The 27563-nt window shown below is 49.6% G+C and overlaps 1 protein-coding gene across 15 annotated transcripts in view; it reads left to right on the top strand.

Moving 5' to 3' along the window:
• Positions 1-27563, top strand: part of CELF2 (CUGBP Elav-like family member 2) — an 830774-nt gene that overhangs the window by 733960 nt on the left and 69251 nt on the right. For 14 of the 15 annotated variants that reach the window (XM_086714978.1, XM_086714986.1, XM_086714987.1 and 11 more), the window contains 2 exons: positions 16043-16091; positions 24218-24352. In XM_086714978.1, coding sequence (XP_086571104.1) covers positions 16043-16091; positions 24218-24352 — 184 coding nt within the window. Of the gene's footprint in view, positions 1-16042; positions 16092-24217; positions 24353-27563 lie in introns of those variants that run through there. The other variant, XM_086714992.1, reaches the window with a different exon arrangement.

Here is a 27563-nt window from a genome sequence, read left to right as displayed (position 1 = left end):
CGTGGAATAGGGGACCAGGAAAGGCACATAGAAGGCAAGAGTAAAATTACCAGGCCTTCCCTGGAACTTACAAGCAGACACCCGTGTTTATTTCACTCAGCAGAACCGACTGGCTGACTCGTGAGGACGAGCCCGCGGCAGAGTGCATATGGCCCCCAGGACTAAAACATCCTCAGCCTTGCTCTTTGCTGACGTCACCTCAAAGTCAGGCCACACCTCTCTCGCAGGCTTCTGTCAGCTCACAGTATAATCCCCAGCCCAGCCTCCACCTCTTGATGGGGGAGATCCTGAAATACACGTGAGGGCAGGGCTGTATGTCAGGTGCTGTCCTTGGACTTCAAGTCGCCCTCCCCACTTCTGTATTTCACTGATTAGAGCTGAATTAATAGATTGGGGCTGCAAAGGAGCTTCTCCTTCCTAATTATGCATTTTTGGAGATGCACAAATGGTGCTTTTCCCTCACTGCGCCTCTGAGTCACATGTGCCAAGCCCCTCACCCTTGGTCTTGGGAAGAATCACGAGTCAGTGATTGCAGGCTGCCGTGACCGTGGTCAGCACATCAGCTCGTTAATGGAAATGAGCTCTAGGCTCTCAACCCAGTTGACTAACCATGAAATCTCCTTACCGCTTGAAAAGGAGGGAGTGAGCCATGGCGAGGATGTTTCGGTCTGCGTGGCCATCTTTGGTAACGCCTCCTGAAGGCGCTTTGGTGATGTTGGCTAAGAAGAAGGGTGTTGTGCCGGTTTTTAAGGGCACACCCATGTTCTTTTTCCATGTAATTCGTCTCACGGACGGTAGCCACTCAGGTTCGTGGGTGGGAAAAGGAAAATGGAAGAACACTTTACTTACAAGGCAGGGGCCTCTTGGGAGGCAGGTCTCTCAAAGGCATCTGTATACGGTGCCTGGTTCCCAAAATAGCCTCGTATGGACCATGACCTTCAGTCTCTTTGACAGCATTTGGTTGGACAGATGTCGTAGTTGGGATTCTTTGGGTGTGTTCGTAGGCATTTTATCTTGACTCTCTTCTCTAAACATGATATGCCCTTCAGTTTTATGGCAATCCGGACAATAAATATTTCCCATGGTAACTTTCAAAGACCTTAATGGGAAAACAAAAATTTAGCTTAGACTTTAACAAAATTCCAAATAATGAAAAAGAATAAATACACCAGCTGGCTAGGCATGGTGTTGTTTTATGAAAGGGAAGGTTGGGTCTGGCCTAAAGCTTGAAATGCTGAAGACACTGGATTAAAGCAGAGCCAAGTGCAAAAGAGAACCTTTAAAGACATCTCAGGCCATAAGCCTTCCAGGCGCCTTCCTTACACAGCACAGTGACAGGCAGTCGACTTTTCTCCCAATAAAAAGGAATGTGCTGTTTCTCATAAGGATGGCGGGCAGAGAACTAGGCCTTAACCACAGATGTGCCCCCCACCCCCGGGTTCTGTTTTTACCCCTTCGTTCTCACTGCACGATTTCTGTCAATCATCCTCCTGTCTTCCTCTGCCTCCTGGGACCTGCCGCCTCCCAAACCTTGATCTTGAAAGTCAGACTTCTCTGCCAGGCCCCAAACCTAGATGTCCGATAGCTGTTACTGCAAAGTTGCATGCAGTTGGTCCCCAGGCAGTTGCAATGCTAAAGTCCTCTTCTGACCAGCCCCCAGGCCCTCTTCAAGTATGGTTACCTGTCCACGTGGACGGGTGCACCACCCGAGACCAAAAGCCAGGAGTCATCCTCAACCTTTCCTTCTCCCCTACTGCCTCATCTCAGTACCCCATTTGTGATCAGCGAGGAAATCCTGTGTTCTCCCTTAGCATCTCTGGAATTCTGCCCTCTTTATCATTTGGGACTATGGTTGTCCCCACAGCTAGGAAAAGCACGGAAGGGGTTAGGAGATATTTGAAGTTATCCCGGTCATAACTGCGATCTCACTCATCTCCCAGGTGCTCCCTTGAGTCGGAGAGGATGGAGTGGAATTAGGACCCTGGAATTGCACATCACCCCCAGCGCACTGCGGGAGTGTGTGAATATGGTTGTGTTGTGTCTTGTGGCAGAAAAAAATGGACACCTGCTGGGTCCTAAGGGTGAGACTCGACCTCCACGCTGTGTCCCTGACTTTCTCTCCAGCGTCTATGACACTCTTGCTCGCACACTATAGTCCAGCCATAGGATCACACACAGGTGCTGTTTCACTTCTTGTGAAGGTAGAATCGAATATTCCTTCATGTGAATCCACCGTAGTGGGGTGGTGATTTCATCCTGTCATGCTGAATTTTACTCCCCCTGGTTATTTACCTCTTAGTCTCTCCTGGATTAAGCTCCAAATGCCTCAAAGAGAGAGAAGGTTCTCAGAGCCCAGCCTCATACCATAGATGCTGCCCAACAAATGTGTGTTGAATAAATGAGCTCTCAGGAAAAGCTTTTATTCATCGACACTCTCTGACTATAAAATATCTCGAGAGTTGTTTACAAACCGAGGGCGGGGGGTGCAAGAGGGAGATGGGAGAGTGTCCTCAGTACTTTGATTTTCCATTGCAGTCCTTTTAGTCAGGTTAGACCCCTACTCCACAAACTACAAGCACAAGGTGAGACAAAGCGTGGATGATCACAAAGCATTTTTCTACTCTAGTAACACCTGCGTCAATTAAGAAACTAAGACCTTACCAAGGCTTAAAGAGGTCAAGTGACTTGACCGTAAGTACTGGGAGTTGGCAAAGCCAAGTCTCAAACCCAGACCTTGTGATTGTAAGTGTGATATTGTTTCCACTACAGAACAAATAAAGCCGGCCAAATTTCCCAAGACCTCTTCCGTAGAAGAAACCATCAAAATAGATGAGCCACTGCAGATCAAGCATTGTCAATAAAGAGTTGTTACCTTATTCCCTTAATTTAAGATGTCTCCCATATTCATTTTTTTAATTTATTTTTTGAGAGAGAGAGAGACAGCATGAGTAGGGGAGGGGCAAAGAGCGAGAGAGAGAGAGAGAGAGAGAGAGAGAATGAATCCCAGGCAGGCTCCACACTGTCAGCACAGAGTCCAAGGGGCTCAAACTCACGAACCGTGAGATCCTGATTTGAGCTGACATCAAGAGTCGGACGCTTAACCGACTGAGCCACCCAGGCACCCTAAACGTCTCCCGTATTCTTAATGTATCCCCTATCTGAGTTTATCTCTGCCATTTGAATTTTGGTGACAGTGCTGTGTATATGAAGGCCTAAACCTGCATCCGATCTCTAGAAGACTGAGCTTCAGGGCAAGGGTATTTATAGAACAATTGAACCGTCATAATTTCCCTGAGCTCTGCCAACAAGTAATTTCCAAAGTTGGTAAACCATCTCACACATGAGAGTAGAAGGTAGAAATCAAAATGAGACAGTAAAATTAAACTCGAACTCATAAAGAATTAGCGGCACTGGAGGGGAGTTCTTCATTTGGCAAAATATCAACCAAAGTTTAGTGCTGTTGTGGAAAAGGAGATGAATAATAGAGTCGCTAAAAACAATATCAGATGTCTTGCTCAGATGTTTAATGGATTTGCATTTTAAACATGGCTAATATGAAATAGCCCTTAAGGCATATTTTTTTCAAACTTGCCGACTATTTTTAGTATAGGGAATAATTTTTTAGAAACCAGCTTCATTTGTTTAAAAAAAAAAGGTACTTAATCATTTTTGCCTAAATATGATTAAGAGAGGAAAATTGCACTAGTTATCTGCTCTCATTCGCTTAGTATAAATCCCAAAGGCCATGGAGGTAGCTAAATAAATAAATGGAGAAAGATCACTGCGCGAGGTATGGTATTTATATGTCTGTTGTAAATGAAGTTGTCATTGCTAAGCCAATCAAACCATGCATTTTTTATGAGAGGTTGCAACTTGCAGAGATGGAAATGTTAGACACTAATTAATAAACGTGGCTGGCAGAGCAACTCAAACAAGTCAGGACTCTGACGCTAAGCTAGGGAAGGATCAGTAGAATACGAAATTCAGTGGGGCTTTTCCGTGGATTTGATGAGACGTCGGTACCCTGTCAGAAGGTTCAAGGGAAGATACGGTTGGCTTAAGTTTTCCAAGTTAGTTTTGAACCAGAGGTTTTAAAGATTTGCTTGATAGAGGGGTATCCTTGTGGGGGCTTTAGTCTGCCTTGAAGTTGAAAGGAAACCCGAGATTACTGGATAAAGCATCACTAATCTCAGCAGCGTTGAAGCCGCAGAGACTGGGTGAAGGGAGTCCAGCAGTGCACGTGGAACACCCATTGATTCTGCGCCTGGTGTAGGGGGTGGTTTTGCTTTGTGTCATCAAGTTCACGTGTAATTGAGCTCATACCCTGATAAATATTGCAGACGAATTGCTGGAAAGCTCTCCAAACCTTACAAAGGAGAAAAACCTACATGACTTGAACTCGGGGAGCTTTTCACAAGTCACCCGAAAAGAAAATAATGCAGTTCTGTTGCTGTGCGGTGTACGAGGTTGTATCCTATGAAATCGTCACCCTTCAGCTATTCACAATCTACAAAATGGGAATTTCACATGATTCAGCCTAAGAGCATATAGGTGTTCCTATGTAACATATACAGTGGTTATATTAGTGAAGGAAGTACTGTGTTTATATGTGAGAAAGGTCGTTGTGCCTTTTTGTGGAGAAGCATATGGATGAGGTCCCAGTAAGAGGGAGTTGTCCAGTTTGACTAGAGTTGAAGACAAGTGTTGAGCAATCAGGAGAAAGAAGCCTGGAAAGGTAATTCGGGGTCAAAGCTTGGAGTTGTGTGAAAGGCAGGCCAAGGAGCTGGAATTTAATTTGGCAGATCATGGAAAGTTTTGGGGCAAGGGACAGAAATTACTAGAGCAGAGTTTTAGGCAGATTAAAAAGGTAGCCGTGTATGAGATGCTTGGAAGGCAGGGACCAGAAGTAGAGAGGGGGCCACGTCCGGAATGTGAGGGACCAGGAATCAGGAGCTAACAAGGTAGCACCAGTGGAAACAGCAGGGGGCAGGGTAGACAAGAAAAATGGAGCGGAAATTCTAAACTGGGAATTGAAGGGGAAGAAAAATCAGCAAATTTAGGGCCAAGCCAGAGCGTCAGTCGGGTGAGGGGCTGGGAAAACAGACCCGGCAGCTGTCTCTTCCAGCGTGCAGGTTTCCAGCCGGGGTTGGAAATTCAAGTGCAGGCTGGCAGGTTGCACTGTCCAAAGGGTGTTTCCGGCGGGGATGCGGCAGGGGTGTGGCTGAAAGCAGCTGAGTGAGAGGGTTCTGGGAAGCAGTACCAGGGATTGCCAGTAACTGGGTCGAGCCCCGGGCGGCAGGTGCGCTCCTGGCTTGGCCAGGACTGGGGGCTGGGTTTGCACAGAGTGAACAGGTGCACAAGGACCAGGTCAAGCAGCAGGCATCCCCACACAGAGTGAAGGTGAACAAGGGAGGCACAGCGATCCACTCCCCAGTGCACAGGGCCCAGCTCGTCCCCGTTCATGGGGCGATGACACGTGGGGAGTGGCGAGTGACCTCAAAACAGCTGGTGTTGGGGACGGAGCCCCCGTGAGCCCGGCAGGCTGGGTTCTCCTTTATCCCAAGGCTTTGACAGAGCCGAGCCCAAAGATGGCCATTATAGGCAGAGGCTAATGTCAAAAGGACAATTTATTTTTAAAGCAGACTCCTTTGTCTTAAAATACGAGATTATGCTGAGTTTGTGGCATGTGGAGTCATAGTATTGGAAATATAAATGAACTACCCAGGTCATTAAACCACCCCTTAATGGTTGGCCTGGCCAGGCGTTATTATTCAGTGTGTATTTTGCATGGCTCAGTTAGGCAGCATGTCTAATTTAGCATCTGGGTAACATCTGGAAGAATGACTCTCGGAGCATCCATCACTGGTTTTGGAAGACAATTCCACAATCAAAAAGAAATCATGATTAGAAAGGATATCTGTACATTTCCCATTTAGTAATAAGGGCAAATTATTACCTTTCTGCTAATTTTGGCTCTTTAATCAGCGGTGATTGTACTCCCAGCTGTCACACAAAGTCCTCGTGCGGTCTTTTGCGGTTCTCGGGGCTGTCCCAAGTATCGCCTCAACAGCGCTGTAATCCTACAAGCCTTTTGTTACATTGAGTCTTCCTGTTTGCCTTTGTTTCCGAAACTTTTCATGCCCTCCAGTTTTCTCGTCATTAAAGCATATGGATCTCAAGAATCGAGACAAAAGTAAGGTGTGCCTGCAGCCTTAAAGTTGTAACTCATTTTGCTGTACTTTTCACCAAATTTATTTGGGAGCTCAACTGATCGGATGAATTGCTTATTGTATTCCAAAGATGCAGTGACCGAGACGTGAGGACTGAAATGTTATCAAAGAAAGGGCTTTCTGTTCACGAGAATGTTGCGAAACACAATAGCGGTGCCTTGTACAGAAATAACAGCTAATGAGGTACCAAAGTTGAAGGACTGGAGGGGTTACAAAGAGACCTAGATTAACCTCTCCAGGTAACGTAGTGTAAGAGCTCCGAGAAAAAATCAAACTATGAAAAGGTGAACATTCTTCGTGAATAGCCGTGCTCCGGAGAGCGTTACACTCCCACGTTGGTGTAACAATTCTTTTTCATTCACATGCCCTGCCTCCTACTTTGAGCCCATGCATTTTTCTTGTAATTTTAAGAATAAATAAAGCACAATGGAAGCTTGCGTTATTACTTAATCTGAGAACACAGAACCTAATCACAGCTAATGAGTATAATAAGTGCCGGGCTGTACCTCCTCTTGTTTGTATGTGTTATGTATGTCCAGAAGGTAACACTGGCTGAGTAACTAGGACGCCAAGTTACAGATGGGGTTGCGGAATGTTACTTGACAGCCAATTAGAGTAATCTGTCAGAAATGATGACTTAATCACCATAACAGACTCCACATTCCCTCCTAGAATTCCACCCAAGGTAATCTAATTTTCCCGCCATATTTTGTTTTATTGATTTTATTTAAAAAAAATTTTTTTCCCAGGACTAAATGGCTATATTGCTTGTTTTTCCCCCTCTGGTATAGCACACGATTGTAGGAGAAATGTAAGCCATTGTAGCTAAACGAGCTTCCCTACAACTCAGCGGGCCAAACGCAGATCTATAATTTGGGTTCTCTAGGTTTTTCTCCAACACTGGATTGTAAAAAAGCTGAGAGTTGAATGAACCTAGCTGCATACCTCCCAGGTGAGCAAGAGAAGCTGTTCCCTTCCAGTATGTTATCTTGGCTTTTGAATGGGACCTTCCACCCCTCCAGGGAAACCCTTACGCTTTGTAAAATCGTAGTGGTAGTGATGACTTCTTTCAGCGCCTAAGCACTCAGTGCTGTAAGCATTTCACGCGTATCAGTCAGTGACTGTCAGGAAGAAATAGTTGTTTCCACTCTGAATTTTCTCCCCTGGTTGTGATTTGCCATGGGAAGAGAAAAGGTAACTTCGGTTTCCTTACTGTTACCATGTTCAAAACCACTTTTTTCCTTGGTTGAGATCACTTTTATAAAAACTGTGGTTAGCAAATACTGGTTGAAAGTTTTCTACGCACCTGCTTGTGTTAACCTGGCTGATGGGAATGCACAACAGCAATTTGGAGTAGCCCTGGGACTCCCAAGTGTAGACAAATCCTACGCACTCTCTTCCCACCAAGAAGTTCCATCTTCAGAGGGCAGTTATGCACTCTGTTTTCTCCAGGATTTCCAAAGCTTATTCAAATACACAGGCATCGTACAATCCAGTCAGTTAACAGAAAGTCAAATGCCAGGCTCTTCTGGTGTGAATGATGGCTTTTCCAACAATAAGTGGTCCACACTGCTAGGGTGCCTGGATGGCCCAGTCGGTTAAGGGTCCGACTTCAGCTCAGGCCATGATCTCACGGTTTGTGGGTAGGAGCCCTGCTGACAGCTCAGAGCCTGCTTCAGATTCTGTCCACCCCCCCCCCCCGCACCTCCCCCATTTGCGCACACGCTCTCTCCCTCAAAAATAAATAAACATTTAACAAAAAACCAAGTGGTCCACACAGACTGATTTTATGGATTCTAGTGTACTTTCTTGCCCCATCCATTTGGAAGGAAAACGCAAAATGTAGGCTCAATTAATGTCAGGGATTCAAAATTATTTTCCTGAGGATAACTGATAGCTAATCTTGTTCCTCATCAGTCCATTTATCATCGATGGAAGTGGGGAATGTTTCAGATAGCTTGGCCCATGGAAGACACCTCTGAGTGTGATTCTGTCGTGTGTATCTTGTTGAGGAGGGGCTGACGAGGGGGTCGTGGAAGAATGAGCCCCGAACCCCTGGATTAGGATGCACAGCCCCTCCACAGTCAAATGGCACATTGGCCACAGTAGCACTTCCCCGCCGTGGCCACAAGGCTACGGTTTTTTTCCCTCCATTACAGCCTTTGGGGTTGTCTTTCCTGCCCTTTTTCATGGTGAAAACACAGACAGTAATTCTTGTTCTGAAGCTCACTTAAAATGTTTTTATGGACGTGTGAAATACACATAGTCCCAGACATCTGTGCACGCACGCGCGCGCACACACACACACACACACACACACACACACACACACACTGCACACATTTGCACACGATTCTAAGTGGGAAGAAATTTAGACAACCTTTGTGTTTAGTAAGGACAAGGGAAATTCTGGTGATTTTATTGGTTCTTAGAAACCCGAAATTCACTTGCAGAACAGGTGTCCGGTTATATGCTAGGGGAAGTATTGAGGAGTAGTCGGGGACTTAGGCTCCCGTGAGACAGTCCTGAGTCTGAACCCCTCCTCCACTACTGACTTGCTGTCTGGCTTGGCCCAGGTTACTTACGCCTCCCTCTCTCGCTCCCCTCTCCCCGCTGTCTCCCCGTATGGACCTGTCTCAGGGTTACTGGGAAAGTTAAGATATGTATGGAGCCTATACAACAACATTTGGCACAGGAATATTGAGAAGAAAAGATTTCCTCTGTTTCTCACAAAAATAGTTCCCCAAAATTGCCTGAATTCTCCACTTAACAGGTGTTGCTACGGGCTGGTTGTGGCTGATGCAACACGATTTGTGTCATCGATTTCTTGCAGAGGTGTCTGTCATACTGTTACTGAAGTTCTTACTCAGCGGGGATAAGTCCACATTCCTAAAGCTACCTTTGTTTCTCCCCACCCCCCTCACCCCGAGCGGAACCGTGACCGAAATGGCACAGTTAGCTGCTGCCTGGGGAGGTGGGCCAGCCTTCACTGCTTCGGGGCGCCTAACTGTCACAGAAGACCCTTAACCATACACACAGTCTAACATCTGGGGCCACGGCATGCCTCCAAGAGGAGGCAAATCTTTCGAAACTTATTTTTGCCGTTTATAAAGGCTTTTCGAGACAAATGCAGAAAGTACAGGTGCTGTGGGTATTTGACGGCCTCCTATACAGTGAGAGGGGAGGTACTCCACGTGAGCTGTGTCGGCATTGCCACAGAGCGCGAGAGCTCTGCTTTGTCTTGAAGGGCCGGGATCCTGTCGTTTTCTCATTTGGTGCGTGGCTTTTGTGTGAAGTCACGTCTCCCCCCTCGCCTTTTCTTCCTTTAAATATTTTATGGGCAGTGAGCTTATAATATGTACTATCACGGCTGTTCCCTCAGGGGTCAGGACAGGCTTAATAATGAGATACAGGAGAGTGACTCTGTAAAGCCCACTTCAGGTTAAAAATGGCATGTTTTATTGAATCTCGTGTTAAAGGTGGTTAACTCATCAGTCGGTGATGGCTGGGGTTAGACAAGTTTCTACACGAGTTCTGACTCTGTGCGGGAACCCAGTGTCTCTCTCCCCCAGGCCCTCCAGCTCCCAGACTCGGCCTGTGTTAAACATTGGCTGCTGCAACTCAGAAGCTCCCTGTGACTCATCACAGGACCAGGGCAGAGAGGTTTGGAGAAATCACGCCAGACTTCGGATATAATGGGAGCTCTAGAGATTGCGGCCCACGAATGCTAGTGCGGCCCACGAATGCTAGTGGATCTCTGCCACTGTGACATGGCAGGACCCTGTACGTGCAGGGACACCCCCACCCCCCCCCCCCACCCTCCGCCCTCGGACTTGGCTTAATGGCTTTGCTCCAACGTTGTGTCCTCATTATCATTTTCATGAGCCACAGCTGGGCACTCCTGTGACGATTTGAAGGTCAGCACATTCAGGAGTGAGGATCGTCGGGCCCTATCAAGAGATCTGCAATTCCGAAGGCTGGGGGTTGGGAAACCCAGTTCTGGGGCCCTTTGTGTATGTGGGGGGATGAGAGGAGGAAGGGCCACGTGCTGCTCCCTCATTAGGATGTGGGATAAAGGGGGAGGCTTTAGATCGCAAGGCTGGCATGCCCCAACGCCGACCCACAGCTTCCCAGGAGAGTTGAAGGTGTGGGATAGCAGCTGTCCCTGAGTCAGAGGGGAGCAGGCTCTGGGTTGCTGTTGACGCCATTGCTCAGATCGGGCATGAGATTCGGTCCTGAACCTCAAGAGGCTCCAACTCCCTGGAAGCCTGATCAGGTCCCCAAGAAATGGACGCCCCTGAACTGCAGTAACTGTCTTCTTCTCTGGGAGTCTCCACCTTCCATAAGTGGGATGGAACGCCAAATCCGCAGATGTAACCGAAATTAACCAATTTTTGAGAAACCTGCTTGGCTCCGGTCCTGCCCCCTCCCCCGCCCCTGCCAGGAGGGAAGGAGCTCTTAAAATTTCCCCTTTTGTTGGAATTCGTTTGTTTTTAAACAAACAGGGCTAGATAGAGACCGAGAAGCTGACCGGCACCTTGATGTGTCACTTGAGGCAAAATGTTGTTCTACAATAAAATGAAAAATTCACGTGGAAGTCTTTCTTCATAGAAATGCAAACTTGATGAACTATGTTAAGTCACGTTCACTGCCATGAACAGGATCCGTTTCCAAAATGATTGATCTTGGCATTTCCCCGGGACAAGCGCTCTGCCCACAGGGAGCCCTGTCGTTGGGTTTGCTCCCAGGACAGCTGGCTTGACAATAACAGACTCACTACTCCTGTTTCCCTCCTGCCCGGGGAAAACCGCCCTGTGGATGTCACAGGCTGGTGTTTATGACACTCGTGGACTCCTCCAACAGTGTAGACACATCATGACGATACAGACCACTCAAGACTTTTTCAGACACAGCTGACCCTGGATGCTTAGGGAGATGCGGATTCAACTTCATTAGTGCGTGTCTCTTAGGAGACTCCTTGCAAAACTTCTTGAAGATCACCCTCCCCTAGGGAACTAGCCTCAGCCTTAACTTTGAGATGGCCTTGCGACAGGTGAGGTGTTAGGAAACTGGAAGAGGGACTGCCAGGTCCCCCGGCCCTTCCTCTGGTCCGCTGCTGTCACCTGGGACCTCCAGGTGCAGACACAGCACGGGCTCCCCGCCCCATCCAGCTCTGGGGGCGGTCCAGCCAGCTTCCCCAGAGTCTAGAGCTAAAAGCAGCAGTTCGGACACCCTGGAGTTCATCTCTAGTTTTCGTGGAGGCGGTCAGGGTGTGGTTGTTGCTGGCCACCCATCCGGCTCCCAGTTTTAACTCAAGCTTGAGTAGATCTGCATTGTTTTCATCTTGAAATTCTCCAGTCTATGAGCACGTCCCTCACTATCAGTCTTGTGCTTTAGGTTTTCCGTATTTGGTGAATGATCGTCAGCGACTTCTCTCGTTTCCTGTGTCGGTGAGAAGGTCGTCACAGCATTCTTCAGTAGCACATGGCCTCTTCCTTACTCTGTGCCTTGGAACGTGTCCTCCACTCTGAAATGTCCTTCCCTCAGGCCCTGGTTAGCGTTAGGATTCCTTCAGGATTGAACCCAAACACCGCTCCAGCTGAGACGCCTTCTCCGGCTTGCCCTCCCTTCGTCTGTACTGGCCACCTCTCGGTCCTCACGCTGCGTGTCTCAGCACGGCACATGGCACCGGTGTGTCCCTCGCAACCCTCCTATTACAAGCTCCACTGGGACCAGACTCTTGCATTGTGTGTTCCTAGCGTGTAACTAATAGGGCATCTGGAAAACACAGACATAGGTGAATGAATGCTTGGTCCTGGTCATACCGGGTCAAATCTTTGAAAGCATTTCCTATTACAGGAAAGGAATCCCTTTATTACACCTTGAAACTCAACACAGGAATGCCTTCTCCTTTCCAGTAATTTCCCTGTTCCACTCAACAAACCTCCCCAAGTTCTTAAGAATCATGAGATTTTGAGGCAGTAAAACAACATTATGAGAACAACTCCTACAAACCTTTTTTTTGTTTGTCTTCCTTGACATTTACGTCCCATATCTGATCAGAAATTTGTAACTCAAACGAACTGTTTGTGATGATGAGCCATTCTTAACACAGGACTGATGGAACACCTCTCTCCCCGAAGGTCACAGTGCTGTGCACACATGATCTGAGCAGTCCAGAATACACACGAAGGAGGGCGACCACCTGTTCAGAATTTGCCGTGCTCTGACCATCCAACTACGTGAAGTTGACTTTTTGCCTCTCTGGGCCCTGGAAAGACCAGAACCGAGTTCAGGTCTGCAGTGGCAGTTGCTGTGTTCTGACCGCCACTGTTACATTCCAGAACCTTCTGGGTAGTGTCAGGTCAGAAACGGAGCTAATTCAGCAGCAGCAGGAAAGCGAGAGTCAAGTCTTAGAGTAATGCCTGTCATAAAGCTACACGAAGTGGCCTGGGGGCGGGGGGGGGTGTTGCGCGCAGACTTGACAGGTTATTACAGCGGCTTCGGTGGGCAGGGCCTGTAGTCCTTCATCATAGTCTCGTATGTCCAGGCCCCACGTTGGACATTTTGTGGAGAAGCGGTGTGATCTGGGGGAATCGGCTCTGGATTAAGAAGAGACAGCTTAGGTTGTTTGATCGCAAAAATTGTGTCCTTAGTGAAGTCCTTATTCCCTTCAGACCGATAAATGGAGAGCATTGGACTGAATGCTCCCTGGGCCTCTTACCGCCTTAGAGTAGAAGGCTTTCTTGCAGAATGAAAGCTTCCAGAACTCCCGCACTTCAGAGGTTGGTCTCACCGCCTGCAGCGCTCCGTCTGGGCTCCTGTTCTCAGGTTGACCACCGTTTATTCTTCTTCATACGTGTCCGTACCAAACACCGTGATGGATCATAAGCTTGCTGCGGGCAGAAGGCCATTCGTTCGCATTTGTGTCCGTACGTGGTGTCGGCACACATACCCCTCTCCTTGCCTTGACCTGTGACTCTCCTCTGAGTCTTCTCTGCACTTTCACCTGTACGTCTTTGCTGTCTGGGGAAGACGGACTCCACCTCCCCACCTCTGGCCCTGACTCCACGGAGCTTTTTATATTCCCACCCACCCTGGCGGCTCATCTTGAGAAAGCCACGTACATTTCTCCTGTCTCCTGCTGCTGTCCCCCCTGTCACGCCCCCGCCACCCACAGTGTGGCATTCTGGCCCCACCGCCCCACAAAAACTGCTTTGGAGAAATTTCCAGAATATCTTATTGTCGAATCCAGAAGGATCCTGGGGCGTTTTCATCGTCGCGGCTAGAAGTGCCTTGTTCTTCAAGCTCTCCCATGAGGCCCTGCCTCTGACCGCCCTCTGCCCTGTCCCTCTTAGATTCCTCTTTCTTGCTATTCTCTGTGGTGCTCTCCTGGGCTCTTGGCTCTTTCCACTTACACCCCCTCCTGGACAGTTCCATGCATGCCTGTGGCTCCTGCTGCGGGGAGCACCCCCCAGAGCTGTCGCTGCAGCCTGAAAACCACTCCCGCAACTGCTCTCCAGCCTCAGTCACGTTGAGTGGGGCGTGTCCAGACCTGGGCTCATCAGTCTCCCCCCAAATTGCTTTCTCGTGTTCCTTCTACTGGGGCCCTGATCCCACAATGGTGGTCTCTCCCCCTCACCCCCACAACCAGCCAGTTGCCTCTGAGGTTTAGACCTTCGGCAGTTTCACACGGACGCTCGCAGTAGCCTCTTAGCTGTCTCCCTCCATATCCCTCTTGCATAATCCATCCACCACGTTGTAGCCAGAAAGGACTTTTCTAGAATTCAGATTTGACCTTGTGGCCCTCGCTACTCAAATCTTCTGTGCCTGACTTGGCTGTTAGACACGACTTCTGTTCCTTAGCGTGCAGGATCATCTGAGACCCGGGCGCCCACTGCGTCCGCAGCTCCGCTGGTGTCCTTCCCCCCACGTGTGCTGGCCTTCTTGCCAGGGACAGCTGTGTTCCTTCTCACCACTGGGCCTGGCCCAGGACACTGTGTCGTTCGGATACCGTTTCTCCCTGTCCTGCCAGCAAGTCCAGCTTGGCCTTTAGGACTCGAACCACTTGCCCCCTTTGCTAAGAAGCCTTCGCCTTGCTGCCCGGGCAGGAGGAGGTGCCTGCTCCGCCCGGGCCCTGCCGCACCCTGTCCTCGTGTCTGCCATGGCACTTGACGTGCTCGGGGGGCTGTTTACAGGTCAGCCCCCACCCCCGTACACAGTGAGCCCCCGAAGCGTCAGAGCTTCTTCACTTGGCCTTGTTCCCCAGCTCTTCGCCCAGAGCCTGGCACACGTTGGGAGCTTCACATGCCGCTCAGGGACTCGGCCCGTCTTCCCCAGGCATCACCTATAGGGGAGAGCCCACACTCCTAGCCCAGGCCAGGGCTTTGCACCGTTCACTTCTGCCTGCTTTTTGAGGGGTGTGTTCCAGGCTTTTCCAAAAAAGACTGGTCTACTTCCTGACCCCCGAACATCCCGCTCCTTCGCAAATTGAATATGTTAATGGAGTGGAGACCCGAGTAGACCCCACACGTCAGGGTCTATGTTCAGGGAGTAAGAGCGCCTTGCCTTTTAGAATAAACGGAGCAGCTCTGCATTATGTAGCCTCTTGTCCCCTGATAGCACTCCCTCACCCCTCTTGTGAAGACCCTGGCAGGCGTCAGCTGCACGTGGGCCAGCCTGCCTGATGACGATTGCCCGTCATTTAAGGGCCAGAGCCAAGTACCATTGCCCTCTCCTTTAAATTAGATAAAACCCAGGGCTGTGGCTTGCAAGTGATGGAAGTCCGCTGGGCGAGTTAAAGGTTCAGAGAGAACGGGACCCATCATAATGAGAGCATTTGCACAGCCAGCCAGTGATTCCATCGACACTGTGGCTCCGAGGTTCCTTGGGGTATGCTGAAATACGAAGCCAGAGGACCTTTGAAAGTGGTTGGAGGAATTTATTTTAATTGGAAATGGTGGTAGCGTTCTTGCGCTTGGAGTGAACTCTACGGACCATGCACGGGGGTGAGACGGGCTTTGTGTAAAGAGCCACAGAGGAGCTCAGGACCTTGGCCCCACGATGTCTCTCTCGGGTTCCTTCCGCTCCTGCACGCCTGCAGAGGGGACAGGGTCGTGAGATCGTGCCTCCCGCCCTCCCTCCCCAGTTCCCTTCTCCTCCTTCCTTTCCTGGGTCCGCATTCCTATTTCATACTCTGTATTTAATAAAAATTACATAACGGTGCCTAAGTCAATCTAGATGAGAGGCCTTCAAATGACAATGAGATCTAGGGAAAATCCATCAGAATGGCCCCAGGAAAAACGAAGACAGGCTTGTGTTTAGATTTGTAAGAGTTACAAGGTAACAATAGATCATTTTTCTCAGCAGGTCCCGTGCCCTCTTAACTAAGCCCTTCACGTGCGTTTCCTTATTTCATACTCAGCGTTCACAGATAAGGAAACTGAGGCTCAGAGAAGTTGAGACACTTGCCCAAGATCAGTGGTGACGATGATCGGCAGAGCGAGAATTACCTATAAGATACAGGCGGAAACTCTTTACCAAATGGCAAACCAGGTGTAAACTCCAGTCTGACTGCAAAGCCCAACCTTTTAAATACTGTGCCGTGATGCCCAGTGACTCCAAAGAATCCTGTTCCTGCATGTAACTGCAGGCTTGCCTCCTAACGGCGCTGCTGTTCATGGAGAGAGATCCTGTTTTTGTTTCTGTGTCCTCATGACAGTATCCGTGCTCAAGTTGAACAGCGTGGGATTTCTGAGGCCGTTCGTACACTTGTTCAATCTGCCTTTACTTTCTCACTTTTGTATTTTTAGATGCATCATCCCATTCAGATGAAACCTGCCGATAGTGAAAAGTCAAACGGTAGGTGGTGACCAACTGTCTCTTTTAATACTGTCTGTTTCTTTCAATTAAGAAGTCAGGTGGGGGGAGGGAGGCGGCGGCCCCACTTGCTTCGGCTCTGGGAGGGGAGGGGAGAGCTGCTGCAGGGGACTTGCCCTGCGGGTGTCTTAGCTGGAGAACCGCAGGAGCCACTCCCCTGCCTCAGTTCACCTCTGGTGTCAAGATCTGTGAAGACGTTACAAGAAGTGGTTTTCGGGGTCCCTCCGTTTGAGGCTTGCTTCGTGTGGTGGCTCTGTGGCCTTTGCATCTTGCTGATCTCCTGGCACAGAGCAACCCAGGACACCCGATGGGGAGGAGGGACCTCACAGTGTGTGGAGCAGATGAGTTGGAAAGGGCTCACCCGCTGAGGATCGGGCCGGCTGTCTCTTTTCTCCCTCTGGCGTGTTCCTCAATGGCACTCTTTTCTCTCAGTTGTACCGATGCATTTGCATCCGAATTCATTCAGAATTCAGTGGGCTGATTAAATAAACGGATGCCCGGTACTAAAATATGCATGTGATGAGGTCCGGGAAGTAATTGAGATTTAGCTCTCCGACACAGGGGAGGGCTGATAGCCACATTTCGCTCTCATAAGTTTCTGCTTCCGTTTACACCCGCCTCTGTCCCGGTTTTGTTCTTTGACTTTCCTGAAGTGTATGTTGAAGGAACCCTCTACCTTCTCAGACCTGGGCGCGGCTCCGCCCCACAAGACTGACACAATCATCACTGTTTGCCTCCACGAGCAGGTCTGCACCTCATTAATTAGTAATCAGGGCAGAAGCCGTGCGCTTGGAGAGCTGCATATCTGCAAATGTAAATGATGATTGGGGTCTAAGGCTCTCCTCAAGGTACTTGGGGTGTTTTTTGATTTTTTTTTTTTTTTGGTTTTTGTTTTTTGGCTGATTGTAGTGCATCCCATTTTCTGGCTTCTTCACAGATGAGGTAGGAAGTTTTGAAGAAAAGGCCAGGTGGGAGCGTGGCGTTAGTAGCACCCAGTTTGTCTGTAAGGGAGTAGGCTTCTGCGCCCTGCCCACTGCCTTCTCACCTGCCGCACCCCTGCCCCAGGGTCTCTTCCCATCCCCTACCCCTACTACCTTAACCGCGAACACGGCATCCGGCGTCAGAGGGTCTGAAGTCCCCCGGGACCTCAGGCAGGTCTCTTGGGTCCTTTATTCAGCAGTTACTCATTGGTGACCGCTGCGCACCAGGGGCGTTGCCAGGGGCTGGGGCTGCTGCAGTGAATCTGAAGACGACGGCTACGGAGACACTGACCTGACCCTTGGAACTTCCCGACCTTCAGTCTGCTGATCCGGTGGTCACTTAAAGACCGAACTTTAATCTCCTCGTTCATGAAATGGGAATAAATGTAGCTGCCTCGTGTAGGTTGGCTTTTTTTTTTTTTTTTTTTTTAGATTCATATAGGGTCTTCACAACAGTGCTTTGCAAAGGATAGAGCACCACTTCTATAAAATGCAGATTATCGTTATGACCCAGGTTTTTCCACGGCCTCAGAGAGCTCTGCACTGAGAGTGTCTACAGGAAGAAGGCCAGGTATCCATGCCGGATCCTGAGCCTTTTTGCTCCAGAAGTACCCACTTACAGTCTGGTCTGTTCTATTCCTCGTGGAGAGAGGACTCATGTATTTGGGATGAACGCTGCCCGTGAAGGTCATCTTGGAGCTTCTGGCCACCTAGAGATGCTCTCTTTCCTTTGGACTCCTAATTCTCTCAACTGTGTCAGGACAAGGGCCACGGAGGAACGTTTGTCTTATTTCTGAACCTTAAATCGCGGTTGTTAAAACAAGATGAATTGGAGAATTGAACTGGAAATATTTGACCTGAAATACCCAAGTAGTGGGACCACGAAAAGGTTTCTTCTTTAGCATTTGCTGCTGTGTGGGCACAGACCTGACTTAGAGAATCCATCCCGTAGGCTGGCCACCTGGAGGTCTCCAGAGTGTTGGTCGCCCTTGTTTCCAGTGGCAGCTCCGGACACTGAGGGTGATCTTTGCTCTGGGTCTAGAACCACAGCAACAGAGTGGATGTGCCATTGGCGAGCCCAGCAGGGCACGATCTCAGGTGCCAAGCAGGATTAGACACCGTTTTACTAAGATGAGAGCATCCCTAAAAATGCCATTGTCCAAGAAGCAACTCAGGGTGGCAGTTAAAAGCTCTCTGGGGGAGTCCAGACTTGACCCCTGACCCTGCATACATTAGCTGTGTCCGTGGGCATGTCCCGTGACCTCAGCCGACCCCGTATCTCCAGCTGTAAGAGGAGGCTACCATGGTCTACAGTCTGAACACTTCCTGTATGGCCCACCTTACAGGGTTGTTCAAGGAGCACATAAGTTAACATCTACAAAGAACTTAGCATAATACCTGCCAAGGTATTCACTCTGTCCTCAGCGCATTTGTGGCCTCCCGAGGCAGCCGGTTTAGTGCGTTCTGAGCAGCAGAGGCCGGCACTTCCAGCCTTGGGTTTTCATACCAAAGCACAGATCTGTATACACAAGGGAAAATTCACTCCCACATACCTTCTCGTTGGGCCAGCTCCTCCTTTGCTTTGTAGATTGACCTTCATTTTCTGAGTTCTCAGAAAAAGAAGTCAAAAAATATAAGTGGACTGAAGCAGCTCCTTTTAAATCATGTGTCTTTATGGAGGTGCAAAGTCTGTGCCTCACCTTGCATAGACTGAACCGGCTTCAGGGTTCTCCTTGGACCTGATTGAGGAGTCAGGAGAAATGTATCATTTTCGAAAACAAGTGATAAAAGCCACAAGCCCTTTCTGATTGCACATGGCAGTTTTGACAGGTAAGCATAGTTTCCAAAGCTCCTAGAGCACAAAGATTTCTTTGGCTCAGATGCTCTCAGTAGTTGTGAAAGAAGAATAACGAGGTCTAATTGCACCTTTATTGAGTTTGCTGACATTTATGGATTGCACAAAGGACTCATCACAGTTAGACAGTTACCGTCTTCATTATCAGTATGTTCGGCTTTCGGAAACTTTGTATTTGCTCAGCAAGAAAGGGCTGCTAATCACAGATTAATTAGTGATGGACAAATGAATTCCAGAAAGCAATCACTCTTTGAAGCCTTTGTCCATCTAGAGATTCTGACAAAGGGAACTGCCATGGTGAGCCCAGAAATGTTAGGCTGCTCATAGATCTGCCCTGCCCTTCGGTATTTTGCCGACCAAACGGGCTTTCCAAATCTCCAGGCTTCCTATAGCCTGCCCTCTTAATTGGCTGTGATTTAAGCTGCAGCCTCTAGCACATTTCTGCAAACTCACAGCATTATACTTCTGCCCTGGTGTTTCTAACTGTGCCAGGTGTCAAAAAAAAAAAAAAAAAAAAATCCATTCCGGATCAGCAGTAAAATATTGGGGCCTTTAAGAAGAACACACGCATTGAATAAATACCCAGATTTCCACAGAATCCAAGTTGTCTTGTTTTTCCATTGCATCCGGTTGAGTCATGGCAGGGGAAGAGGCTTGAGGAGGTGTGGATTCCAGGTCACAGCTTACCCTGGCACAAACACAGTTACTTACAGTCTTTCATTCTGTCTACCTTGAGAGGGCTGCTTTTCCAGCTCTCTTTGCGATGCAGAAAAAGGTACCAGCTGCGCACAATTCAAAAGTAAGCGCAGTTGCGAGATCTGAAGTTTGTGTAGCAGTAAGTGCTAAGAAAAGCGTAGAGGTTGCCTTTGGTTCTGTGCTGGGGGTCTCAGCGACCAACCAGCGTTCACTCTTCTGTCATGCTCCTGGTTGAGAGGGGTTTGTTTTGTTTCTTTCTTTTTTCACTCTGTGGACAGAGCATAAATTTATTCTGCTTTAACCTTAACTCCAACCTCCCAACTTGGCAGGGGTCCTTAAACCTCACATCCAGAAATGCCACGTCAGCCCTTTCTCTTTTCTCAAGGCCTCCGAAAACCCCTGGTGTCCCTGTGTCAAGTTCAGAGCTCGCAGGGTCAAGATAACTAAATGTTGTCTGGGAGGTGCAGGCCTGCAAGCCTCCAGTGAAAATGGGGTTCACAGGGTGTTCCCATCCGGTCACTTTCTGACTCACTGGAAGAGGAAGAAATAATTTTGAAATTCAAAGCAGAGAGACTCACGGATTTGGAGGCAGTAATTAAATGCCATATGTTAGCACTAACACATTGAAAAGTTGTTAATTAATTCAGGCCGCCCTGAATCCAGGTGTGACTTTGACAGATTATACACCGGGGTGTTAGCGCAGACTTACAATTAGGGATTTTTTTTTTTTTCATGAAAGTTTCTATTCCCCAAACTGAAAAATCCCCCCTTAAAAACCTAAAATACTAACCCTGTCTCCTACCACCGGAGGAGAACTTGCAACGGTTGCCGGTATGGAACACCTTTTCGGCTCTGTGGTTGTTAGTGATGGCACTTGCCCCACACCTGCACAGAGTTCTCTACACAAAGTATCTGCCTTTACTCATTCAGGGGTTATCCTGAAGGAAAGTAGACTTTCCTCCTGGAAGGCAGAGACGTTTCCTTTTCATTCTTTTTTTTTTTTTTTAATTTCCGTAAGGCACTTAACACAATGCTATAAACACAGTAGGTATATTTCAGCAATCTGCATTCCCGGGGATAGAACACAGACACTGACTGCCTAGGAGTACTGACGAAAAGCCCCACCAAGAAAGTCATCAGAAATTGATGAAAAAAGTTAAGTGAAATGCTAAGATAATTATGTTTATGTAAAATGGTGACAGAGCTGTTTAGGGGTCCTCCGAGTGGGAATCCCAAGAATGAGTCTTACACATAAATTTCCACTGGGAAAACTTGAAGGAGGTTAAAGCTGGCACTGGGTCGTTATCCCCATTCGCCACTAAAGCACAGGGAGCCCTCTGCTAAAAACGACAGAGGACTTCCGCTAACACGACTGTGAACATCCGGCTTCTCTGACGCGGCGCATGCGCAGGAGGAAATCTGCTTTTTGGAAAGCCTGTGGATCGTGTAGGTTTCCACTTTATTTCCTCAGCGGCTGCTCGTTACTGGAGAAAGAGTTCGCCTCCTTCACCCTGCCCAGATTTGGCCTGTCGTGATGCCTGGGAAGCCGGGGCTTGTTTACTGGTGATTTCCAGCAGTTCGTACTCTTCATCTTGGGTTAAAAATTATTTTTTAGCTTAGTCACGAGTTGCCCATTTAGTCTGCTCCGGCATCACCCCGAAGCTCAAAACCGGCAACATGCTTCAGCTGCGTACCACCGTGATAGGTTTACCAGTGAAACCAGGGACTCACTGGGGATTTGTCATTGGCTTTTGTTGGAAAGAACTAAAGCTGGATTCTTCAGGATGAGAAGAAATTCGACAGGATTTGTTTTTTGAGTTGTGTTTTGTTTTGTTTTGTTTTTAACTCTCAAGAAGCTATCAGCCATAGCTTCCTCAAGTAGGAGTCCCAGAGATGGGGGTGGGGGGAAGTTAAGGCTGCGACTGGAAGAGTTTCCCACTGCCTGCTCTGCCAGGCTTCAGTCCGGTCCTGCGCATCACGGGGATGCCTCGTTCCCTTGGGGCCACCGTGTACTCCTGGTCACCCTGGTGTTGGTGAGCACGGATGCTTAACTCACTTGCACCGCTTCCCAGTACCGCACTGGTGGCTCACCTGCTCCGACGGGAGAGAGAAGAGCTTCTGAGGCGTGAAATCGTTCATCTGCAGGAGGGAAGTCAGTGACGCCATTGCCCACGTCCACCTTGCTGAGGCTCAACGCAGGCAGCGGCCGTGGACCGAGTTTTCCTTCCCTCATACCTTGAGCCACCCTGCAGAAGCCGCCGGAATTGCTGCCCCCGTCCTTCCGCCAGGCTCTCCCCAAGCTCTTTAAAGTCCACCTTAAATGCCACGATCTCCGCCCGTCAAACCTTTCTCGAGCTCTTGGCGCACGCTCCGCAGCTCACAGTCCTGTGGCATCGTGGTCTCTGCTGGCGTCCCTCGGAGCCCTTGTTTTCCTGCCGGGTCTCAGGAGCTGCCAAGTGCAGAGGGTGGCTGGCAGGTGGGATCCTGGGCTCTGGCGTTCTCCCGCCCCAAACATGCAGCTGGGCCGCCTTCTCTCTGTTACTGAGGAGAGACAGCGAGGAAAGAGAAGACTTTAAACCTCATTCTGTGGGTGACAAGACTGAGGTCCACAGAAGTCCACTCACTCACTCCCCAAGGTCACGCATCAGCGTGACGGCAGTGCTGGGACCAGGCAAGTCTCCCGCCCCCGCCCCACGCTCCTCTGGAGGCCACCTCACCCTCCTCTGCTCTCGTAGGGAAGGGCTGGGAGTAGGGCATCAGGTACGGCCCCGGGCAAGTTCCTTCACTGCCCCGCTTCAGAGCCAACTAGAACCACGTCTTTCGTGTCTTCCTTCCGGTCTGGGGCTCCGTGGAGAGAGCATTTAGCTGCCTCACTGAGGCCCCTCGGAGCTGCTCCATCCAACATAGTGTCACATGTGGCTCTTTAAAATTAGATTAAAATTAACTCACAGTAACAGTTCAGTTCCTCAGTCACGCTAGCCAGGTTCCAGGTGCTCACATGGCTTTAGCTACTGCAGCGGACATCCGAGACGGAGCGGTTCCCTTCCTGCCGGGTCCTCCGAGGCTGTCTGCTCCAGAGCAAACCTCCCTGTGTCATGATGCCCCAGCATCACCAGCGGCTCTCTCCCAGCTCCCCGGACGCCCCGGGCCGGCTTGACTCAGGCACCAAAAGCACCTGGCCCTGGAAATTCTATAACACGGTCTTGTCGGTTAAGTGGAAATGAGACACTGACTCTCCAGGGAAAGAATAACCGAGAGATAAAAGCCAGTTAGATGGCAGTGATGAGGTTATGGTACAGCTACGACAGCAAGGGTTCCTACACAGGGATGGATGGCAGGGCCCCTCCCGAAGCCAGGACTGCCTCTCAGGTGCTGGTGCAGCTGGTTGTCCTTTCTTTAAATTTCAAGAAATGGGTTAAAATGCAACATGGGAAATAAAACTCCCCATGGGCATCTAGGGTGGTTTTTTTGTTTTGTTTTGTTTTGTTTTCATTGTAAAATGGAGGCAGGGGAATGTTCGGTGTTTTTGTTTTTTGTTTTTTGTCTTTTCTCTTTCCTAAAGAGGACTGCAAACACTGTCCTGAAATCAGTTATAATTGTGCCTTTGAGGCTAAACGTAGGCCAGTTATCCTGAGCACAAGCTTGTAGATTTTGAGGAAAATCTCCCAGGTCATCAGAGGTAAACCTTCCCTAGTCTGTACCTCCTGGCAGGTTCCACGATGGAATTGGTTTCTTGTTGTCATGATACCCAAAATGTATTTTTGCTCATCAAGAGTCCTGCCTCTGGGTTGTAGAACAGTATTATTCCCTCCTTGTTACAGGTTCCCGATGGGGTCATCCTGGTGCGATCCTCAGGTGGCCCCAGTCCCATTCTTTCCTTGGAATTGCCATCCTCTTCGCTTGCAAACCCTGTGTTGTCCTGGGTAGAGCTGCACAGCCAGTGCAACGGACAGACGGACAGACAGACAGACAGCCATGGAAGGTCTTTACTGGCTCTCCAGAGAGATGAGCATCTCTCTTATCTCTTCTTACTGTCTGGATCCATGGATCCAAAGCTATTTGAAGTTGGGGGAGAAGGTTTTCCCCACTGAATGCTTTATTAAAAGATCTGTTTCCTATCCCACTCCCTCTGTTCCTTTCTTTCCCTGACCTTTTTCTTTCTCTGCCATTCTTCAAGTTAAAAGAATATCTACCAAAAAAAAAAATGTTTTTAACCTGTATTCTAAAGTATCTCTGTGGAATGGTAGTATTTTAGCAACTCCATGGGGCTTGAACAAATTAGGGAAAACCGAGTTTCCAAACAGGGTTGGGAAGAGAGGACCTCACAGTGTTCCATGTCCTCTGAAGATGTCATGTTGGTAAGAACAAGCGCCAGAAAGAGGCAGTGTTCAGGAAGGGAGAGTAGAGGCAGGACGGGGTGGGGTGGAGAAGGAAGGCAGCCTGGAAGTCGAAAGAGCTGGCTTTCGGCCCATGCTGGGTCTCACGTGGCTGGGACCCGGTTTGATGTGGTAATGAAGCCGTGATTACAAGAAACGGGATAAAATGGCCTTTGCTCATTCATTATTTTTATCTCCTAGCCGTGGAAGACCGAAAATTGTTCATAGGAATGGTTTCGAAGAAATGTAATGAGAATGATATCAGGGTGATGTTTTCTCCATTTGGCCAGATAGAAGAATGCCGGATTCTCCGGGGACCCGACGGGCTGAGTCGAGGTGAGTGTGCTGTCTGCAAAGTCTCTTCCCTCAAGTGCTAATTGGAACTCTGTGTCCCCATCAAGGTAGATGTAGCCACCGCACACAGCAAGAGGTCACCCTGTAATGCGTCCCGTGTGATCAAGTTGTCCAACCTGAACTTTTCACCGTAGTCGAAGTGATCACCTTGTATTTCTCAGGTCGACAAGGTCTCGATGCCAACTTATTAGCTCAGGCTGTCCCGGCCAGCCCAGAGGCCGACAGGCTGTCCTGTCGTTCACATCCCTTTCTATCTCACACTGAAGTAGATGTTGGCGGATGAGGGAGAGATGGGGAGGAGGAGAGAGAATATTTGTTGTTTTCATCCGAGTCTCCAGCTTTCTGCCCATGCCTGAGAGAAATGGGGAGGGGACAGGCCGCTTGATGGCGATAGAAACCGAGGACAAACATCAGTGGTTCCCCGTAGCACAGAGCAGGTAGGGACTCAGAATAACTGGGCCTGTCCTGGGGTCTCAGGCTTTGATTTCAAAGAGCAGAACTCCTGGAGGCCTGAGCGCAGGAAGTCCATGAAGTGGCAGAGATGACGCGGTCCCGGAGATGGCAGGTTCCTCTTTGTCACCGTGACGGAACCGGCCGCTGTGGCTTCGAGCATTGATGAAAACCAGTATTTTTGCCAGCAGCCATCCACGGCAGCTGGAGCTAACTGTTTTCTTTCCATGTTTGCCTCCCCTTGGACAGCGCCACACAGACCCTTCCCTCCACCGCTCGCAAGCGCTCCAGAATTCACCCTCATCTGACCGTGATTCCCGAGACAGCCCAGGAGGCCTGAGTCAGAGTGTATCTGTAAAACATATCCTCCAGTTCTTCTAAGAGCTCCGTACGTTTGCAGTACAAAGAGCATTTCATTCTCTTAATGTGCTTATCGATACAGTTTCCGCGGGGCTAATTAGAAACTTCTTTTCATTCCTGGTCTCAGGTTCTGGGACAGCACTGCCGTCTCGAGCCACATGCCGAAAGCAAAGGTTGGCCCTTGAGTCCCAAAGCACTAATTTCCACCCATTTCCCTCATTTTAGCTAAATTCAGCACCATGTGAGGAAGAACATTGGTTCTTTTGACTTAGAGACGTGACACTTCCCGGTGTCAGCTGGGGGAACCGCAGGCGCAGAGAACCGGAGTTTTCCGCCCACGTCCACCTCCAGAGCCCCACAAGGAGGTAGTCTAGGGGGACAGGAGGAGGAAGCCACGAGCCTGCGGTCCCTGTACTTTGCTCCGCAGGTGGCTTGGGAATGACGGCCGGAGCGTTCCCTGATCGCTCCGAAGGTTGTCACTCGCCGCACGGAAAACACGTGCCGCTCTGAAAGCTGAACAGGTCCCGCGCGGATGCGGTGCCCGGGGCTGAGCCGTAGCATAGCACCCACGCTGTCGCCGGCGGCACCCACAGCCGCGCCCCATGCCAGCGACCGCACAACCTCCGGTGCAAGGGGACGCGGGGGGACCTCGGTCCCGGGGCCCTCTGTGCCACCGCAGCACGTGGACTCCGTGAGAGCTTCCAGTCACGTCGGATCGTCTGATTGTGCCACAGTCGTGATCGATTCGTGCCCACTCAGGTGGGCCAGCAGGGGGGAGAGGCCCCGGGGACCGGCGGTGCGGCTAGACAGAATAAAGTAGGGAGGCAACGCGAGATCGCATTTTCGTGGTCCTTTCCCGCTGCCCTTGTAGCAGTCAGAGCCACCGTCCCCGCCTGTTCTTATTCACCGTCACGCTTCCATGTTGGCAGCTTTTCATGCACCAAGGCATGCAGCGCGGGGAAGGAACAGAAAGGCAGGCCCCTGAGGAAATCCTAGTGACATTTATAGTGGCTTAGAGGTCAGTGACCCCCGACGTCCAGTCCCAGGACTTCTGACATGAACTGTAACCAGAGTCAGTTCGTTTCCCTGTCTCCGCCCCTCGGTCTCCCCCTTTGCAGATGGCAGCAGTCACAACACGCGCCCCGCTCACCTCCTCGGGCGTCGCTAGCTCCCCGGTGTGGCAGATGTCCTGTATAAGCGGACGATCCCCAGGGCCTAGCGACACTGTGACCGCTGCTCTCCCTCTGCCGGAGGGGGCGCGCTACGCACTCTCTGTGTCCGGCCAGCGCAGACCACAATGAAGAGCGCTGTGCCTGCAGTGTGTAGAGCTCCTTCAGCGTCCGGGAGGGATTCCTGCAGATAAGATTTTAAAGCAGCCCCAGCTTTCGCAGGAAAGAGGAGGACGCAGTACTCGACAAGAGCGCTTGGCTCATTTGATCTGCCGTGTGGTTGATGAGCCAGCACTGGAAACCCGGAGCAGCTGATTTCTAAGACAAGTTATGGGAGCAGCCTCATCCGTATTTTATGCGGATGCCGGCCCGGTGTGAAGAGTCAGATGCTCCTCCCTGCCCTTTTTCTTCTTCTTCTCCTTCTTCTTAACAGAAAAGTAATTTCTGGTGAACTGATGAGGATTCCCTGTGGCAAAAAGGAAAATACTCATTTATAACCATTTGTTCTGAAATACAAAGGCAGACAGTGGTAGGTTTTTCAATTAGCGAGACCCGGGGACTCCTGGGTACAGGGGACTGCTCCTGAATCAGTGTATTTGTTAAAAGAACAATTCTCTTTCGTGCTACTATTTTGCTTTCATTAAAGAATTGCAGTTTTCAATCAAATATTAATAAGTGTCTCCCGTTAGTGGCTCTGCAGAGAAAGGGTGCTCAGCGTTTCTGTTCTCAAGGCCTGTTGTCGGCTCAGCCGTTGAAGATGTAAATAAATACATAAATTGGTGAAAGGGAAAGCTTGGCTGCTCTGAAAAGCACCTTCTAATACTAAACCGAGTATTGAACTAGTCAGTAAAAAAGTTGTCAAATCAAACCATCCGATCATCAGGGAGAGGGACAGAAAAGTGGTTCACCTCTCTGGCTTTGCCTTTGCCCTTGCCCAGTTCGGCTACGGGAACGCAGACAAGAGAGGCAGTTAGTGAGTGGCGCTAGCTCCCCTGCGGGTGTCTCCTGTCATCTCTTCTCTGCTACTTCAGTAGTTTCTGCCCCTCCCCGCAGGCTATGAAGTGGAAGCTTCTCCGCCCCACTGATTCGGAGTAGCGAGTTGCCAGGGCCCACGGCTCTGCTATACTTAGAATCACCATCTTTAAAACAAAATCCCTCATCTCCATGTTGGCAAGAAGGGCTATTTACAGAGTCCCATCAGTACTCCCCAGCGT

This window comes from Puma concolor, chromosome B4 (genome assembly GCF_028749965.1).
Source record: "Puma concolor isolate L17-30 chromosome B4, mPumCon1.1.hap2, whole genome shotgun sequence".
Taxonomy (NCBI): Eukaryota; Metazoa; Chordata; class Mammalia; order Carnivora; family Felidae; genus Puma; species Puma concolor.
The sequence above is the reverse complement of the archived record's forward strand: the minus strand, read 5'-3'. Positions and strand labels throughout refer to the sequence as shown.